Source organism: Gymnodraco acuticeps, unplaced genomic scaffold (assembly GCF_902827175.1).
Source record: "Gymnodraco acuticeps unplaced genomic scaffold, fGymAcu1.1, whole genome shotgun sequence".
In the NCBI taxonomy this organism is placed as follows: Eukaryota; Metazoa; Chordata; class Actinopteri; order Perciformes; family Bathydraconidae; genus Gymnodraco; species Gymnodraco acuticeps.
The window spans coordinates 562,072-580,830 of NW_022989799.1; the positions used below are offsets into that span (position 1 = coordinate 562,072).

General features: G+C 42.1%; 1 protein-coding gene and 1 long non-coding RNA gene across 5 annotated transcripts in view; both read left to right on the top strand.

The window, feature by feature from the left end:
- rasgrp3 (RAS guanyl releasing protein 3 (calcium and DAG-regulated)) overlaps positions 1-18,759 on the top strand; it is a gene marked incomplete in the record, with an annotated part of 91,711 nt that overhangs the window by 34,220 nt on the left and 38,732 nt on the right. The window contains 3 exon segments of the mRNA XM_034223148.1: positions 2,216-2,389; positions 5,026-5,064; positions 5,066-5,143. Coding sequence (XP_034079039.1) covers positions 2,216-2,389; positions 5,026-5,064; positions 5,066-5,143 — 291 coding nt within the window.
- LOC117550674 lies at positions 9,661-15,593 on the top strand. 4 transcript variants are annotated; one of them, XR_004569684.1, is made up of 7 exons: positions 9,661-9,750; positions 10,680-10,731; positions 10,897-10,982; positions 11,155-11,385; positions 13,274-13,429; positions 14,089-14,181; positions 14,707-15,593. It is a non-coding gene; the product is annotated as an uncharacterized LOC117550674 (long non-coding RNA). The 4 variants fall into 4 exon arrangements; XR_004569685.1 differs by lacking the exon at positions 9,661-9,750 and adding an exon at positions 9,969-9,989; XR_004569682.1 differs by lacking the exon at positions 10,897-10,982.

The following is an 18,759-nucleotide window of genomic DNA, read 5'->3' on the forward strand; positions in this document are numbered from 1 at the left end:
ATGTGATGTGTACAAATACAAATTGAGCATTCAACCTTTTTTTTCAACCAACAATTTATTATAAATATGTTTTTTTCAACCAACTATTTATATAAATATAAGAAACTGGAAAATCTAACTATTTACAATATTGAACATCAGAACTTTCAACCAACTATTCATTATAAATGTCAAGACAGTGTCAAGGTCTTTGTCTGTCTTCCAAGACAGTGGGTCTGGCTGCTGTGAAGATGGGGGTGATGGTGCATGGGCTGCTGTGTAGGTGGGGTGTACAAGTGCTATACGAGACCTCCACGAGACCTCCACGAGACCTCCACGAGACCTCCTTGCTGGCTGGGTTGAAGGTGATGGCTGTGGTGGAGCCTTTGTCCCGAGGTGTATCTTGACCTGGTGGCAGCCGCAGATGGAGGTAGAAGCAGCTGTAGTGATGCTGGTCTGCTGGTCCTTGGTGGTGATGGCTCTGGTGAAGGCCCTTGAGCCACAGTAGATCTTGACCTGGGGGCCGGCACAGATGGATGTTCTGGCTGCTGGATGAACGCCGCCTGTGGGCCACTAGGCCCAGGCAGCTGTGAAACATCTCTGTAAACCAAATTAAAATGTAGGACAATAATTACAACTAATTTCATTGAAATAAAGTTCAAGTAAAATGTTGCTCAAGCACAAATAACAATGCACACATAAAAATAAAGTTTGGGAGGTTGGAGAAGGAGTCTCTCTCGATCTCTCTCACACACACACACACACACACACACACACACACACACACACACACACACACACACACACACACACACACACACACACACACACACACACACACACACACACACACATTTCCAGTTACTTTACATTCAGTATACAATTACAGACACACATAGGCTACATCTGATTACAAAGTCTCATCTGTACAGAACGGTAAAATAATAACAGGCACACATATAAATAAATCTATGACAAAGTCTCATCTGTACAGAACAGTATGATAAAATAATCGATGGCAAAAACATGTCACTGTAAATGTCTCCGTTGTGGGACGAATAAATGATTAATTTAATCATCTACACATGTAATCTCACTTTTACACACCAAAATAACGTTAACACAGAGTAAACGTTTGCTAATGGAGAGTCTATTTTGTCCAATAAAAAGTTCATGACTATCGATACAAAATATATATCAATAAACCTATTGTTCATTTTCGCGGTATTCCCCACACATTGCCAGTACACTATTACTGTAATATTTACACTTACCCATGTCCAAATGGATCCTTGTTGTTGTCTTTGTATTCTTCTTCTTCTTCAGAAGAGTCGAAGACTTCAGGTTCTGAGGCTCTATCTTCACTGCTAGCGAAAAAAATCTCTAGCGAAGTCGGCAACTGTAACGTTTTTTTTAGCCAATTTCTCTGTCTCTCTCTCTCTCTCCTCACAGACCTAAACTGATGGGAGACACGTGGTTTATGTTTTGTTTACTTGGTGGGTAGGTCCTTAGTGATTTATCGATGTCCATTGGTCATTTCAGACCATGATGGCTGCCGGCCGAGATTTCCTTGACGGACACACCAATCCACCAATCCCACACAGTGTAAAGTCAAGCTGCTTTGAGCGGCCATATTGGCTGCTGTGCCCTGGTTACAGTCTCACAGGAGATACCGCTGGAAAGCTACTCTTCCAGCGATTCCGCGGATATCTGAATCATATTTCTACTCCTTATAATCGAAAATATATGATTAATTACGTAAAATGATGCGCACCGACTCAAGATGTAATGTAATGACGTAAGGAGCCTCTGCTTTAGTTAATAATTACGATTCAGTGCTGCTGTGTGTGACCACTTGACCTTCCTCTGGCTCTATCAGGACACATGTTGAGCTGTGGATAAAAACACTAAAAACTCATTGGTAGATTGCCATAATTGTCAGGTCACAATTTTAACTTCAAATAAAATATATATTTAAAACTTGTAGGTAAATGATAGAGACATGACATTTGAAAATCACATTCGTGGTTCCATGGGGATGGTTGCTTTTAAGCTAGACTCGAGTATAACATGGCTTTTAGGTTTCCATAATTTCCTTTTTTATACCAATAAGAAAAACAGTGTGACTTTGCAGTGCAAAGAACGAAACAGGCTTTAGTACCAACTGAAAATCCCTGACAGTCTCTGAAGTCTAGATTGAATGTTGACTGATATTTGAAAACCATTTTATCTGCAGTTCACTGATTACCAAAGCTATGTGATCCACGGCTGCCTGATGGAGAACCCGACTCTGGAGCGCTCCATCGCTCTGTTCAACGGAGTGTCGCAGTGGGTCCAGCTGATGGTGCTCAGCAAGCTCACGCCTCAGACCCGCGCAGAGGTCATCACCAAATACATCCACGTGGCTCAGGTAAGACATCTCCATCTGCAGGGCTCTCAAGGGTTTTTTATCCACAAAACATGGACTGTGCATGGCTAGCATTCTCTTCATCTAATACGGTTTAGAAATATTTATTCAAGGTTGACAACAGAACCAAAGAGAAAGCTGATTGGACAAGAGCAGGTCCATATGGTCCAGGCTTTAAACCCTGTCCTGAACTCCTCACCAGACAGAAACAGAACCTTCTGTCTGATATTCATGCTGCTCATGACTCAGATGCAACAGTAACGTTTTGTCAACTCTAAACAAAAGCCCTCTTTAGAAAAGTAGCTCATCACATCATTGCTTTTGCTTTCTTTGTGCAACCAGTGCCTTTATTTAAGTGACAGGGTTGAAAGGGGGAGACATAGGGAAGACCCACGGCTAAGGGTCCCAGACCATACCCAGATTCAAACCCAGATCCTGCAGTATGGGCCACTAGCTCTACCAACTGAGCTATACTGAGGCACGCTTTGGCTTTTTTGGTGTGGACTATAGAATAACCTTTCTGGAGGCCTAATCTCGTGATAATATTGTATTACAGCATTAAAAGAAAGTACTGCATAAGTGAATGAAGATTTTTACACAATTACAAGATAAATTAATTTGGTTATTAATCATCGCTCATCAAAAGGCAGACAAGCATATAGTGTAGGTTATTATAAGTATTTCAATAGTGTGCATGCATCTGAAGTCCTTGGGACTGTTTAAGCACAAAGTCTTCTTAAACTAGTTCAGGATGCTTCATGTAACAGAAAAGAAACCAAGCACAATATGTGCCCATTTAGCAAAACAGCTATCGTACTGTATTAAAATGTGTTATAAAGTATGAAAGAAATTACAATAGAGCCCAAAATAAATATTATCTCAATGTTAATTATAATTACTAAATAATGTCTGGAATAGGTCTATAATAAATACAATTGTTAGATGTGCTTCCCATATCCACTGTCCTGAAGGGCTTGAGTTTGTACAGAATGCAGCACCACAAGTGTGGATGCCTTCACTGAGGCTGTCACTTTTATTTATATGATTATTTATATATATCTATATAAAAATGTAGTAATATAGGATTTAATTACTAACGAATAAACATGAGTGTTTCAGTATTTCTTAATATGAAATGAAAATTAACATAATATTTTATTGATATGTTTGAAAATCGTACAACATTTTTGAAGAATATAAACACTGCTACAGAACTGTTTCAGTTGTATTCACCTACCATATTTTCAATAGACCATCACAGTATGAATGTGAATTATAGTGTTGATCCAAGGCAGCATATCTTTAAAACCACTCTCATACATTTCTAATAATAACTGCAATCAATAACACATGATCATCTCAGAATCAGCATCTGCGTTAATGAAGAGAGTCTAACATCTCTTTGGTTAAATTACATCTTATTCCAGGTTCCTGTCACATGAATGTCCAAACGTATTGATCCCATCTTCAATTTCTCATGAAGAAACTATATCATCAAATATACAGAAAGACTCATCTTCATCTATTGAGAGAGCAGAGGAGATGGTGTCCTGCTGCCAGGCTCTCACTGATGCTCTCACAGAACACACTGTATTAACCTCAGGGCCATCAGAGTATTATGGGTTGTTTTCTTCGACACATTGATGTTTGTTTGAAATATCAAAATAAATGATAGCATCCTCCAAAATCACAGGTTTCCGCTCCATCAGTTGAATCACTATTATTCTATAGTCCTTGCTCTCCAAACCTAGCAGCTGCTCTCTGCTGCAGCGAGCACTCTGATTCGCTAACTCTATCTCTACCTTTGTACCACCATCCTGATCCATCCAGCTCCAAATGCTCTAATATTGTGATTATGGGGTTCATTATGTATCTGACTGCATGTTATGCAGCTGACACTGTATACTGAGCATTATTTGACATCCTGAACCAAAAACCCTTGCTGTAGTGCATGTAGGGAAATAACGTGCATCAATATGTTTTTTTGTTCTCTTGAGCAGAAATAATATGTTGCTAACATGCTAATGTTGTTACTGTTTGTGTTTGGATACGATAAGACATACATGTACTTTTATTGATCCCAGTTTTGTCACAGCAGCATGAAGACAAGCATTCACATGAACGAAATATTCAATTAAATACAAAACAAACATAAACAGCAAATATATCTGTATGTACAGTAAGAATTAAACAAATTACCAAAGGAGAAAAGTTCATATCAACAGTGAAATATGTATCCTAGAGTATCTCTATTGAATATACAATATTATTATACAGATTAACATATAGAATTGAAGTCAGTGTACTTTGATAGACAGATAAGTGAAGCGCCTGAGAGCGACAGCCTCGCATTTAATGTACAAACTGAGTGTGCTCTAAATCGTCCCATCTTACTCTCAGCAGGAAAGCAAATAAGCATACTTCCAACAATGTGTTAAGCCATTTTTACACTGAAATATAAATATATTCTGATCAATTCAGTATTTAGATCACCTCTGGACTGAAATCTGATGCCAAATCTCATTAAATGTACCTAGGAAACAAACTAATGTGTTCATACTACTTAAAGCTATTATTTGATGGTTGTCTTGTATTCTATTATATTTTGTATATATCTCCATGTATTTCACTGTCACTAGAAACTCCTGCTTCTGCAGAACTTCAACACTCTGATGGCGGGTGGTGGGGGGGCTGAGCCACAGCTCCATATCCCGACTGAAGGAGACTCACTCTTATCTGGCTCCAGAAGTTGTGAAGGTAAGTCGATACGAGTCTTTAAATCAACTTTAATGAACATCCGCTTAGACATTCAGGAAACACACAGAGAGGCCTGCTCTGTATAAGCTAATGCACAGTTAAAGGAGATCCAATGCTGATGTGTTTGTATGGCGGCAGACTTAGACGTGTTTTTAAAAAAATTATATTTCTTTCTAGGTAATAGAATAGGTAATAAATAATACACTTTATTTATAAAGCGCCTTTCAAACTAAGTTTCAAAGTGCTGTCACATAAAAGCAGAAACCTTTATAATTCAGAAAATGAAAGGAACTAAAGCAACTAAACACATTTTAAAAGAGAAAATAAAAGTAACAAAAGGAAGTACAACAACAATAAAATTGCATAAAAGTGGGTTTTAAAAAAGAGATTTAAAAGGGCAGACAGAGAAGGTTTCTCATTTCTCTAATTCCCCTCCTCGACTCCCCTCCTCGACTCCCCTCCTCGACTCCCCTCCTCGACTCCCCTCCTCAACGCCTTTCCTCGTGTCTTAGTCCCGCCCACAGGAGATGTGAGCGGAGGAGCCGAGGAGGGGAACCGAGGAGAGAGGAGGGGAAGCAGCAGGCAGTTAGAGAAATGAGAACTCCTCTCCTCTGAGCGGTCATTTTAAAGAGACGTCCATTAATGATGACAGGAGGCACAGCAGCCCTCTGTCCGATGGGCAGATGTGTTCATGACCACTTATATATTTACTTTAATTAATTTACATGAGATAATAACGGGGGGTTACGTATTGTAACCCTAGTTATATAAGCACAGGCGGAGCCCTCTACTGGACTCTATGGGTACTACTCTCATCAATTATACGCGAGTGTTCACACACTGAGTTTGTATAAACGTAGCCGGCCAATCAGGGCGAGCCTACCTGAATGCGCGCACAGGCACACAGTATATAAGGCGGCCACACCTCCTGACTGTCATCCTGCACCCTCTTCAGCGAGCGGCATAGGAAAGACAGGGCCCCTAGGTAGAGGGCTCCGCCTGTGCTTATAGAACTAGGGTTACAATACGTAACCCCCTGTTATATCTCACACAGGCTCTGCCCTCTACTGCAGTGGTTCTCAAATGGGGGTACGTGGACCCCTAGGGGTACGTTGGAGTACTGCAGGGGGTACGTGAGATGTATTTTATGTAAATGAAAAAAACAGCACAAGTAATACATTTAAACAAACTACAAATAGTAGATTAACTCCTTTATTCAAAAGTTTACAGTAATTCTGGATAATAAAATGGGAAAAATAAACGGGGTGCTCTCTTTTCCTCTCTCTCTCCTGACAGCCCGTTAGTATCAGTCTTGTGCAGCTCGCTGAACCTGTAATAAGTGACCCGACAGTAAAGAATACACATAGAATACTTTTTAGATTCTAGGCTTGGCAGATAGCTTAACACGGAAATAAACACCCAGGAGACAGCAGCTCAGTTTTGGATGTTTACTGATTAAGTTCTATTTTCATTTCCATTTCATTTTGTAAAACTGAAATACAAACAAAACCCAAAGGCATGAGACGTTGTCACATTAAACACTAAATAAACAAAGAAACAAGACTAAAACAAACATTCCAAACAACAGAGTGCCTGTTAGCATAAATGCTACAAACATTTCCACTGCTGTTCACAGGCTAACAAGTTTAGCATCATTCATTGTTCTTCATGTTTGCATAATCAATTTAAATGTGCAACTTAGTATACACGGACAATATATGGAATGGTACTTACAGACATAAAGACCCTAGGATTTGAGCAAGGGTTTAGTTGACAGGAAACAACCCATGTGCTCCATCAGCCAGAAACAGGAAACTACGGCAAGCATTTATGGACACCCAGTGCAAAACCCAAAACCCTTTGCAGGCCCTCTTAAAGGGGCAGCACACTCCCCGCTTGATATAATGTACAATACCACTAAGTCCTTTTGAGAAGGAGAACAACTTCCGAGACTGGTCTTGAATACACCCTGGGAGAACCTTCTTTAATCACCCGTACTTCCACTTTACGGACCAGGAAAGGTATTTACTATAAGACCAGTAGGCTATTCGTTCCTTTTGACCTGTCTGTCCTTCAGAAGCACAACGTCTCCGATTTGCAAAGATTATCTGCTTGCCATTTTCTTCTTGGTTGTAGTGTTGCAAGGTATTCTTGTCGCCAATGTGGGATAGCTCTGGAGGACGGGCAGGAAGGCGGGGACGGGACAGCTCCGGAGGACTGGCAGGAGGGTGGCGTAGGCCGCGATGGGACCCCTCCAGAGTCCGTTGGATCGCCAGAGGTGCAGGAGTACTGGGATTGGGAGACGGTAAGACCCCGGACGTGACAGGTTTCGGAGTAGGCATGACCATAACCGTTGTCGGCGGGACAGGAGTCGGCGGGACAGTAACCCGTGTCGGAGGGACATGTGTAGGCAGGACCCCCAACAGAACAGGACATAGGGTTGGCAGGACCCCCGGCAGAAGAGTAGTCGGCGGGACCTCCAACGGGACAGGACATAGGGTTGGCAGGACCCCCGGCAGGACAGGGTGTTGGAGAGTTGGAGTGTCCACTCGCTCTTTGATGTGCAGATTGTTAATGCAAGGGTCAAAAAGAGATGTACGTCCATTACTCAGCACATTTGTCCTGTAGACATTGACGCTGTCTAGTTTGTGGGATTTTCCAAGACAGACTTCTCCTATGATCACCCAACCTAGGTCGAGGCGTTGAGCATACGGGGCGTTGTGGGGTCCATTGCACAGCTCCCGAACTTTATGTGCCTGTGGTATATCTCGGCCAAGCAGTATGAGAATGTCTGCCGTAAAATCTAGTGCAGAGATCTTGTCCTCAACTCGGTTTTGCGATCTCAGGCGTGGGAATTTAAGACTTGTCATCTGTCATCACATTCGATTAGAGTGAGAAGTGAAATACACGTTTTGCCATCCAATGCCTCCATTATGTAATAGTTTGCTCGTCGCGCTGAGGTTTCAAAGACTCCTGAACATGTCTTCAGCAGTGTGTAGGATGCTGTGTCATCATTAACATTGAAGAGTTCAAAAAAAATTGTTTTTGCCAAGGACTTATTGCTCTGCTCATCTAGGGCAACATACATTTTGACAGCTCTCTCTCTCTGGTCTGCTGGATACACTCTGACTAGACAAATCTTGGTGCATGATCTTTGCCTTACTTCAGTCCCACAGATTTTGACGTGACAGCGAAATGAGGAGATTCACCTTGCTCCCCGCCTTGATATCTTGAGGTTACGGCAGCCCCTGTTGTCCATGGAGCCAGTCCTGGATGTAGTGCAGTAGGGTGGCGGTCACTGTTGCACTCTCTGCACTGAACCTTTTTGTCACAGTCTTTGGCTTGATGGCTGGTTGATGCACAGCACCTAAAGCAAATCCTTAAGATAGGCTTTTCTCTCATCCAGAGATGTATACCTGAAACCACGGCAATTCCTGAGAGGGTGTGGTTTGTGATGGAGTGGACATTGCTTATCTGGGTCGACAGCTATTTTTGCTGCTGAGCTTTCATAGCTGTTATCAAAGTCTGCTGAGACACCTGTCCTCCTTACAGAGAGTGGCTTTCTCATGTTGGGTTTGAAAGGCTCCTCAGTCTTGCTTATACTCGGACCACCTGTGAGCTGGGCAAAGCTTGGATCATTGAGTATCTTGGCTTGGTCACAAACATACTTTGCAAAGATGAAGAATGGTGGATACGATACTCTGTGTGTTTCTTTGTAACGTGATGCTAGAGAGACCCACTTGTCATGCAGGGAATATGGCAGCTTGGGATGGGAGTGATGCCACGGGATGTGTCTATAGCTCAGACCAGATAAAAATCCATCTGCCTTGGCGGCTTCAAGCTCCAGAAGAATGTCTCCCAGCTCCCTCAACTTTTGATTTTCTCTGTTGTTGATTTTTGGGAAATCATCGACTTTTTTGAGGAGCGCATTTTGTATTGCTTCAGGTGACCCATAACAATCTTCCAACCTTTGCCATAGCATATTGACACCTGCTGCCGCATTATGGATGTGAACTGATCTGATTCTCTTTGCATGTTCAAAGGATTTCGGTCCAAGCCATTTACACAGGAGGTTCGAGCTCTTCTCTTGATAACAGGTTCAAGCCCTTTGTGGAACTGAGGAATGATGCTTTCCAGGCCCAATCGTTTTCCGGCTGGTCATCAAACTGCAATAGCCCGGAGCTAATCATTTCCCGATGTATTAAATACTTGGCCAAATCTGCTGTAGCTGATGAATGAGACTCATTCACTGAAAAAAAATGACATAGAGGTTCTTTGAATTTACACAAATAAAAACAGTAAATGCAACGGAATTAGTTCATGTTCTGTCTCTGAATGTGATTTAATTAAGCAGACTTCATTTATTACATTTATTTGTTAAATCTCTGTATTTAAATCGCTTTGACTGAACGTGATTTAATTGAAACATTTTAATCCATGTAATCGAATGGGGTTAGAACCGGAAATGCAGTATATATTCAAGTGGCGTCCGGAGCTGTGATTGGTCCTCAGGAACTGCCGAAAAAAAGTACAGAAGAAGAGGTGTCGACAATCGCGAAAAGTAACAGTTGGTTACACAAAGCCAACCTCTGTGAGAGTCTCCAAAAGTAAGTTTCTGAAATGTTTCTGCTCAATAAATGTTTGTACCCCTTTCCAATATAGTGCTGTATTCGTTCGGTATCTTACAATTACGGGGACGTGTGTATGTACATGACACGATGTATTGCTAATGTTAGCTATCAAGCTAGCGCTGACATTAGGTCAGCGCTAGTGTTGGGCATGGCGCACGTGTGGCTGTGTTTGTTAGTGTGCTCGCGCGTGTGTATGTGAGTCGGTCTCGGTCCAAGTAAGTACATTTAGTTCGCTTATTTGCCGTGATTTCATTGTAATAAACGGATAACAATGAGGCCGAATCAACAACATACTGACACCGATTAATTTAAACCATGATTGACTACTGTGGGAAGTGTAGTTTCAAAACTGCAGGCAAAACACTTTAAAGCAGCCATTTTCTGAATGGAGATCGGATCGGGCTAAGCTATTGTTGTTGGTGCCCTTTCCACACTTAAAATAACGTCATATTAACTTTAAAAAAACAGCGACTGTTTTCCGCTTGCCAAGGACCGTCTGTGACGAGGATTATTATTCATTTTCTGAACAAATATGAGATCATGTGGGGCTCTGTGTGCTGCCAACGGCTGAAGTTTTGTTTTGCCGATTTAACATAAAGTCAGTGACTACCGCCAACTGCACGTTCAGGTAGTCATAACGCTGTAAAGTAGTTTGCTAGTTAGCCTAGCCACACAGCTTTGGACCGTGACATTCACGTCATCATGACGCTATGTTTAGCTAATGTTAGTTATCTAGCTAGCACTGGCATTGTTTAACACACACACACAGACAAGAGCAGAGAGGCGGACTTGTTATATTTAAGTATGTATTATATATATTCCATGTGTTTTTGTTATAATTGTTTGTAGTCTTTTATCTCATTATTTATCTTAAATCCACTGATTCTAAATGTTTTCCTTCATAGGTTCATCATCCTCTTTACCACTGAAAGGCCCACACAGAAATATTTTATATTGGTAAGAGCTATTATATTAATTTTCAACTGTTGAAACTGAATCTGCATTTTGTTACTTGTTGAGGTACATTTTCAAAGAAATTAAAAAAGAGTTCAGTTACTGACAAAGTCAGTCACAACTCATCACTCCAGCACCCACATGAACATTCACCCTTGTTGCACTCAGTGAACTACTTGACACATATCCACTCGCTGACTACAAGATTGGATCAGCCCGCATGGTTACCCTGAAAAGACATATTGAAATAAGAGGTATACTTGGTACATGGGTGGGGGGGGTCTGTTGTACAGTTGTTTATACAACTCATATATTCATTATACCTTTCCATACAAACTGCACTCAGTCATTTAAAGTAGGCTTTCACCACTGAATTTGAAATCTAATAGTGTCTGAAGTATAATCTTTTTTTTTGTCTCTATGCAGACTAAATCATCTTGATGATGGGAACTCCTGTGATCCTCAAGATAATTTTGACTGATTGCAGCTCTCAGAGGCTGACTCTCCCTCATGGACTCCCTGTATCAGTTGATGACCTCAAAGATGAAGTCAAGAAACAGTGTGGACTTGAGGGCAATTTCTGACTGCAGTTTATGGACTCCTTGTTTGGAAATGAATTCCTTAACCTTACATCAATGACTGAAGTAGTGGACAAAGGTACACTGAGAGTCTGTGATGTGTCAAGGCCCACCGCTATTCTGAATGACCATTACCTCATTCACACCAACGGTGTTTCAGGACCGGTTCGGAGCTGGAGCTTGAAAAGCACCGGGTTTTCCTCTTCACACCGCAGCGGAGCAGCCTCTTAGCTCCGGAATCCGGTTCGTTTCAAGCACCAAAAAAGTGTCCGGCCAGAGCAAAAGCACCACATACGTCACGCTTACGTCGAGGCGGGGGCAGAGACAGATCAACTCCTGAACAACAACAAAAAGCCCGCGTTTTATCCAGTTTGTACACAACGATGGAGAAACTTAACAAGAGTTTCAGTGTTTCTGCCATAGACTGTATATATAAAGGTTTCTGCTCATGGTGAAGCAACGTGTCTGCGTGTTAAGGTGGAACCTGAGCATTCACGTTGATCACCTCTCATTATAACTCATTATAAATCTATAAAACTATAAATATTAAACTTTACTTCACTTGTTCATTTGAGAACAGCTGTTACATACCTGGGTGAAGGTTACAGTTCATTTAAATGAAAGATACAACGTTACTCCACACTCATGGTTTAGTCCACCTTAAGAAATAAGACCGACCTCGGAAGCAGTTGTGTTTTAAAAAAACATTTATTTACACGAGTACACTTTTTTATAAGAATATAACTACACCACATAAATGACTCCGGAAAAGCTGCAGATAGAGCCATAAGAAATGAATGCAACTGATTTCATCCACGCGGTTTGGCTTTATGAAGCAGGCACGCAAACGGTTACGTCATGACGCAACGACGCATTACCAGTCGGACCCTGGGCGGTGTGAAAAGAGCCAGAGCTAAACCGAAGAACTGGTTCTGAACCTGAAAAGCTCTAGCACGGAGCTTGAACCGGAGTTGCGTTGGTGTGAATGAGGTACATGAGAGGTTTGCTGTTGCAGTCCTAAATCCCCAGATTTGTTACGCTCTAAATGACTCCTCGTCCCTGTCCATCGGATATGTGGATACAGATGTACAGTCAATTGAGTCTACGAGCACACGATCATCTTGGCCTGCTGTTTTTCATGTGCCCAAGTTCTCCTACGATGTAGAATTAAAACTTCAGCAGGAGGGCTTAACTTATGTTCAAAATGGCACTGTGCTTATGCCAGAGCCGAAGTTGAAGTCAGCCATCCTTGATCGTTTAGTGCAGGAAATAGTGAAGTATAAAGTCTATGTCACTGATAAGGAGATGGAAGAGTTGGCACAAAGTCTTATCAAAACACATCCGTGTTCATCTGAGAAGGGGTCTTGCACTGGATGTGGCGGATGGAAGAACAGTTTAAAGTATAAACTATCCAACTACCGCACACACCTTAGAAAACTGGGCTGTCCAGAAGTGACTGTGAACTCCTTAAAAAAAAAAACCTGCGGGAAAGAAAAGTGCAGCTTTGCCGTCAAAAAGGCAAAGAGAGCTGAGGTGAATTTTTGCCCAACATACCCAATTGCAGAAACTGAGGAGAGTCTGGAAGCTATGCAGAGAGCTCTACTTTTAGATGCAAAGAAAAGGAACAACAGACATTGTGAAACTCAAGATGGATAAGACCTTTGCACTCAGAAGACATGAAGTTGTTTGTGATGGTCCAATGGTGGAGGATTTCATGGCAAGGTGGCCTGCTCTGTTTGAAGTCTCTGAGGTAAGGCTTATCCCATGCTCGGTTTTTCATCCTGAATTTTGAAGTTGATAAAAGGAAATCCATGGGCACACTGGCAAACTGCTAATATACTGTAACTGATTTTATATAGTTTATCTGTGCTTTTTAACCTCATCCTGGTCTCCAGTATGTGTGGTGGTTGTTTTCTCCCTAATGTTAAACAATGATCAAATTCCTTTTTGATTTTATGCATTTTCAGATCAACTCTGAATTCAAGAGAATCACGACCAAGCCACTACAATAAAAATTCCTGTCTCAGCTGGACCTCCACTCTAGCACCCTGATGAAGCTGTTCCAAAAGCGAGGAGGACAGCTTGGAGGAAGGCTGGAAACAATAATTTTACAAATGGCTAATGTAAGTGATACAGGATTCTCACAATTATGAATAACCTATAAACATAAATTATTTTGAAAACAATTTTTGAGAATCACGAATTTTAGAATTGTGAAAAGTGATGCTACAATATTTTACATTTTAGTTATTACATAATTTATTTGCAAGAATGGCACACAAAAAGTGCTCATCGCCAAGGAGACCTTTAGTGCTTTTTTTTTTTTAATCTTTCTCCTTTCAGTAGTGTAGTAGCTCCGCAGTGAAAATGACCAGAGTGCTGGCTGACAGCAGCTCTAATACACAGTGCTACTTTTTGGTCCTTCAGTGCCACCATAGATTCTCTGATTGAGTAGAGCGTTGCCATTCCCTCTCTAACCATACGTTTAGCTAAAACACCCTAATTCTACACATTGTAGCTTTAACTGACCCTGTCTTGAGCAATCTATCCATCTCAATTTTAAATGTGATATATAATAATTCAACTCGTATATCCACTGACCACAATTTGAGAAAGATGTCCAGGGGATGTGGAGCTCACAGCAGAGCTTGCACTTTCTTAGGAACTGTGATGTTGTATTCTCAAAGTAATATGTATCCAAATGACAGTTCACACCAGTAGTTAACTTGAATTAAAGCACAAGACCTGTAATAAGACACTAATCAAGTACATTTACTTTCAGTGTGATGATGTAGATGCTGGACGTGAGTCTATCATCAAGGGACTATGCATCTACATGGGGGAAGATCCAAAAGACCTTGTGCGAGAATATGTGGTATGAATCTGCCTGCTTCTTTTATACTTCTCTTCACTTTTGTTTTCATACATGATCTCTTGGGCTGAAATTGTTCATTGAAAATATAGTGGGTTGTTTTTGTTTCATATTACGAAATATCACAGCAATATTTCATCGTTGCTGCTTGAATTAACTTAATACATTTGGAATTGCAATTTTTCCTATTATACTTGTGGAGTAGTTGCATACATATTTACCTTGGAGCATTTTAACAAACTAATAAGTGAACACGGCAACTAGTGCCACACAAGGACATGTCCCACTTGTTATACTCAGTAAGGCATAGCCAGCTTAAAGATCACCAGATTGATTCATGTTCTGCTGTAATTACTTGATTATTTTATCTACATTTAATTTGACATCTTTAATTTACTTTAATTTATAATGTTCAACTTGCCATGGCTAGATCTATACTATGCCTTCCCTTATTTTATTTCATTTGTTCTTGATGGGGCTTGGTTTTAGGTCTTATTTGCTTACATTTTGCCATTTTTTTGTTTACAGGACACAGATGAAGGCGCCATCAAGGACACAACTGTGGGGATTTATGTTCTTAAAGATGCTTCCACTGATGAACCGGAGGACATCGGGATCGTTCTAGAAGGCGTCAAAGTCTTGACAAATCTGGATAATGTAGCATTAGCTTTTGTAATGCTGTTCGGACTAATGTATAGTTCGGAGAATATCAGCTACCCTGCTGACCTCCGCTACACCTTTGAAGTAGTCCAAAGCATTATAATGGAACTGGACTGCGGTAAGCTCTCAAACAAAGCAACTGCTCTGAAAAACAGGCTCCTTCAGTGAAACGGTTCAGAGACTGCTGCATGCAAGAAACCCCAAACAATTGAATCTGTTCTTTTTTCTCTGTTATGTTTTAGGATTTGTTGTTACTTCGTTACAACTTGTGTTTTTAACCTAAGACCATTTTAAAGACCATTGCTGTCTTTAGTGCTTGTGTTTGAGACTATTATAAGAAACCTGTCAATCCTGCATGTGTCTGAAATCTTTTATCTAGCATCCCCCCCCTGCTGAGAATTGAAGGAACTGTGAAACTGTTCAGCCTGTTCACTCTTATTGTTCCTTCATATATTTCTTCTAGACTGATGCCACCACAGGTCATTTGATGTCACAAATGTTCAGGTTAAAGCATAGTTCCATGCTTTAATTATTCAATGTTCCATGCTGCAGTGTTTTTCTATATTGCCTGTGCTGTAGCACCTCTTTTAATTGTTTAAAAATATATATATTTGATAAATTCTATTGTTACTGTGAAAAGGGTAAAACCCTGAATTAAACCACATAATGGAGAACTAGTTTGAATGTACTGAAGTGTGTGTATAGTGGTATTCTTGTTGCTTATTTAAAGCTCAATAAAGTGTTTTGATACAGAACTGCTTGATTTTGTATTTGCCTCCATTGGAAGCTATGTGTGCAATGTATTTGAATGAGATAGACTTAGCAAATCATATTTGAAATTGCTTTAAACACGCATAATACCTTTTTAATAATATTAGCATGAAAAATTCAAGTTACATTTACTGGTCAAAATCTAGCAACCAGAACATGATGAAATAGCTTAAAACATACACATTATATTTTAATAATGGCATGAAAAAATCATGTTAGAATTTCAGGTCAAAATTAAATAAACAGAACGTGATGAAATTGCTTTAGCATTTCTCAATAAAATGGGATTGCAGTAGCTGAAAAATATCATGTTGAATCAACATGATTATTTCAAGCGGTCTGATGTGAATAGTATATGATGGTTTGACAAGCAAAAATGTGTCAGTTTTACACATTCTCATGGTGTGGGACCAATGTACACATTCAAATCGAGTAAATCCAAAGAACTTTTTTTTCAGTGTTGGCTCTGGGTGAAACATCTACATGTGGCTGAGCAGGTTGATGAACATGACTGGATGGTCTTGCTGCGTGTGACTGCTCATGGTGGCTGTAGATGTTTCTAGATGGACCTTCAGCAGGGCTATATATCTGGCTGGCATCTCACTCCTGATTGTGTGCATGTTGAGCAGGTAGTTTAGGAAATCCACCTTCAATGAACTCACGTGGCTGAACAACACCTCTTCCCATAGCCTTTAGCTTGCTCACCGTCGTCCATTGCGTGCTGGCGCCACGGTGTGGGTATGGGTTGTTGTGGCTTTGAGTCTTGGTGAGAGTCAGGTGCTGGATTCCCTTTGTACTACTCAGTGTACGCACTCTTTGGGCTTGCACGATCTGGATCTCCATATGCACCCTCAGCAGCTGCTTTGAGAACTTCAGCTTCAGCGATGGCAACTGCAGCAGCACTTTCTAGCCGCAATGTGTTGAGACTAGCTTTAAGCTCATCTTTCTTTTTAATCATGTCAGCTTCTCTTTGTGCAAAAGAGGCTTGGACACATGCAGCCTCTGCTTTTGCACGAGCTCTAGCTGCCATGGTGTTGACTGAGGACATGCGGCTTGAACGTGAGGTGTTGGAGCATTGTGATCGTGTTTCCCAATCATCATTGTTGTCTGCCATCATGTAGACTGTAGCTTTGATGACAGAAGTTTGCCATGAATTTAATGATGGATTGTAAACATTTGAAATGTAGCATTTAAGTGTTTCTCAGTTACAAGGTTGTTGTTTTAATAAATCAGACACTGATGGTGCAGCACTGTACTGTACCTCTTTATATAGGCATTTTGTCCCTAACAAATAGTTTTTGCGCTGATCAGGGGGTAGTTGGCTGACATTGTTTTTCAAAGGGGGTACATTATTGAAAAAAGTTTGAGAACCACTGCTCTACTGGACTCTATGGGTACAGTGGGTGGAGCCCCGATAGATAAACGCCCTGTCGTCGAACAACATCGACCCATCACACTGCCCCTGACCGGCCTTTGGTTAACAGCCACCGCACCCCAACTTCCTCTCATCCGGTTGTGACTGTGGAGAAGTCGGGCCGCAGCTTACCTGGCTGGGTAGAGCATAATTGGTCTGAATAAGCCCATAACTCCACCCTGCAGGTGCCAGCGCAAGTGATACACTGTGCACTACGTTTCCCAGGTCCCTAAGGAGCATGGTTAAGTGTACCGTTTCCCCCACACTCACACGCGCTTACCTCGCGTAGAGTGTGCATGAACCGTAGTGGGGAAGGCTCTCCAGCCCTGTATGGGGCTTACTGTGCACCACGCCTCCCGGGTCCCTAAGGAGCACGGGAAGAATGCAAGTGCACTATGTCCCCCACACTCACCTCATGCAGAGTGTGCATGGACCCTAGTGGGGGAGAGCCCCCCAACCCTGCATGGGGCTTACGGTGCACCATGTTTCCCGGGTCCCTAAGGAGCATGGGGAGAACATAAGTGCGCCATGTCCCCCACACTCACACACGCTTACCTCGTGCAGAGTGTGCATGGACCCTAGTGGGGGAGAGTCCTCCAGCCCTGTATGGGGCTTACTGCACACCATGTTTCCCGGGTCCCTATGTAGCACATAAGTGCATTATGTCCAGGGGCCTGGCGTAGACCAAGACGCCGCCGTGCATATGTCCTCCACACTCATGCCGTTGAACAAGGCTGTTGATACAGCCATACCACGTGTAGAGTATGCATGGACCCCAGTGGGGAAGGCTCTCTCCGCCTGTCCATAGGCATGTGAAATGCACTCGCAGAGCCATCCTGTCAGGCGTTTCTTGGACAGAGCTTTACCCAAAGCACACAAACAGCTGTTCAGTGCGCCTAATGGAAGCCGTGCGCCCTGAATAACATATAACCCGGGCAGAGGAGGTGCAATTTAGCCTCCCTGTCCCCAATATGGGGTGGAAGACTAAAGCCGTCTAACTGTATAGCCCTCGACCGGAACGAACTGAACAAACCACTTCGTCCTGTAACAGGCTGTGGTGGATCCTGCTCTTGCTGCCTGGATAGTCTGAATAGCATTGTCAGACAGCTGAGCTTCCATTCCCCATACAACTGTGTTAGGGGACCTGCACGCAGCTGTGGAGTTGCAGCTAAGAAGCTGTAGTATTCTCTGGTGGCCCACTCCGCCACCAAACCTTCCATAAAAGGAAGATTGGCCCATGGGGGGTTGACACAGAAAGGGCCGATTTTCTGCGGAGGTCCTTGAACGTACCGTGGCCCCACGCCTTCGCATTAACGCTGTGTTTCACATTAACAGTGAAATGCATTAATCGGAGCTATTACACCAGGCGAGGTGTGTTTTCTGACAACAACACGCCGCGTCCACCTGCTGTTTCCTTTACTGGAGTTACAGCGGGGCGGCGAATGTGGGACAATGTTCTCTCCTCTGATCCCTAGATTCCACCATGAGATGTGATATGTGACAAATACTGAACTAACTGAGCAGCCAATCGTGTCGATCGTCGCCTACCATGTTGTTACAGATATGGGCATCTCCTGTTGGCGCTTTGGTAAACTGCATGCTGACACAGGCTTACACTGTGATGTACTATATGCGTAGACGCGGTAGGGTGCATGTGATGGAGTTGTGAGTTCTGGGGCAAGAGGGACCTGGTCCAAGGAAGAGAACCAAGACGACCCAGAGACCAGGTCGAGGGA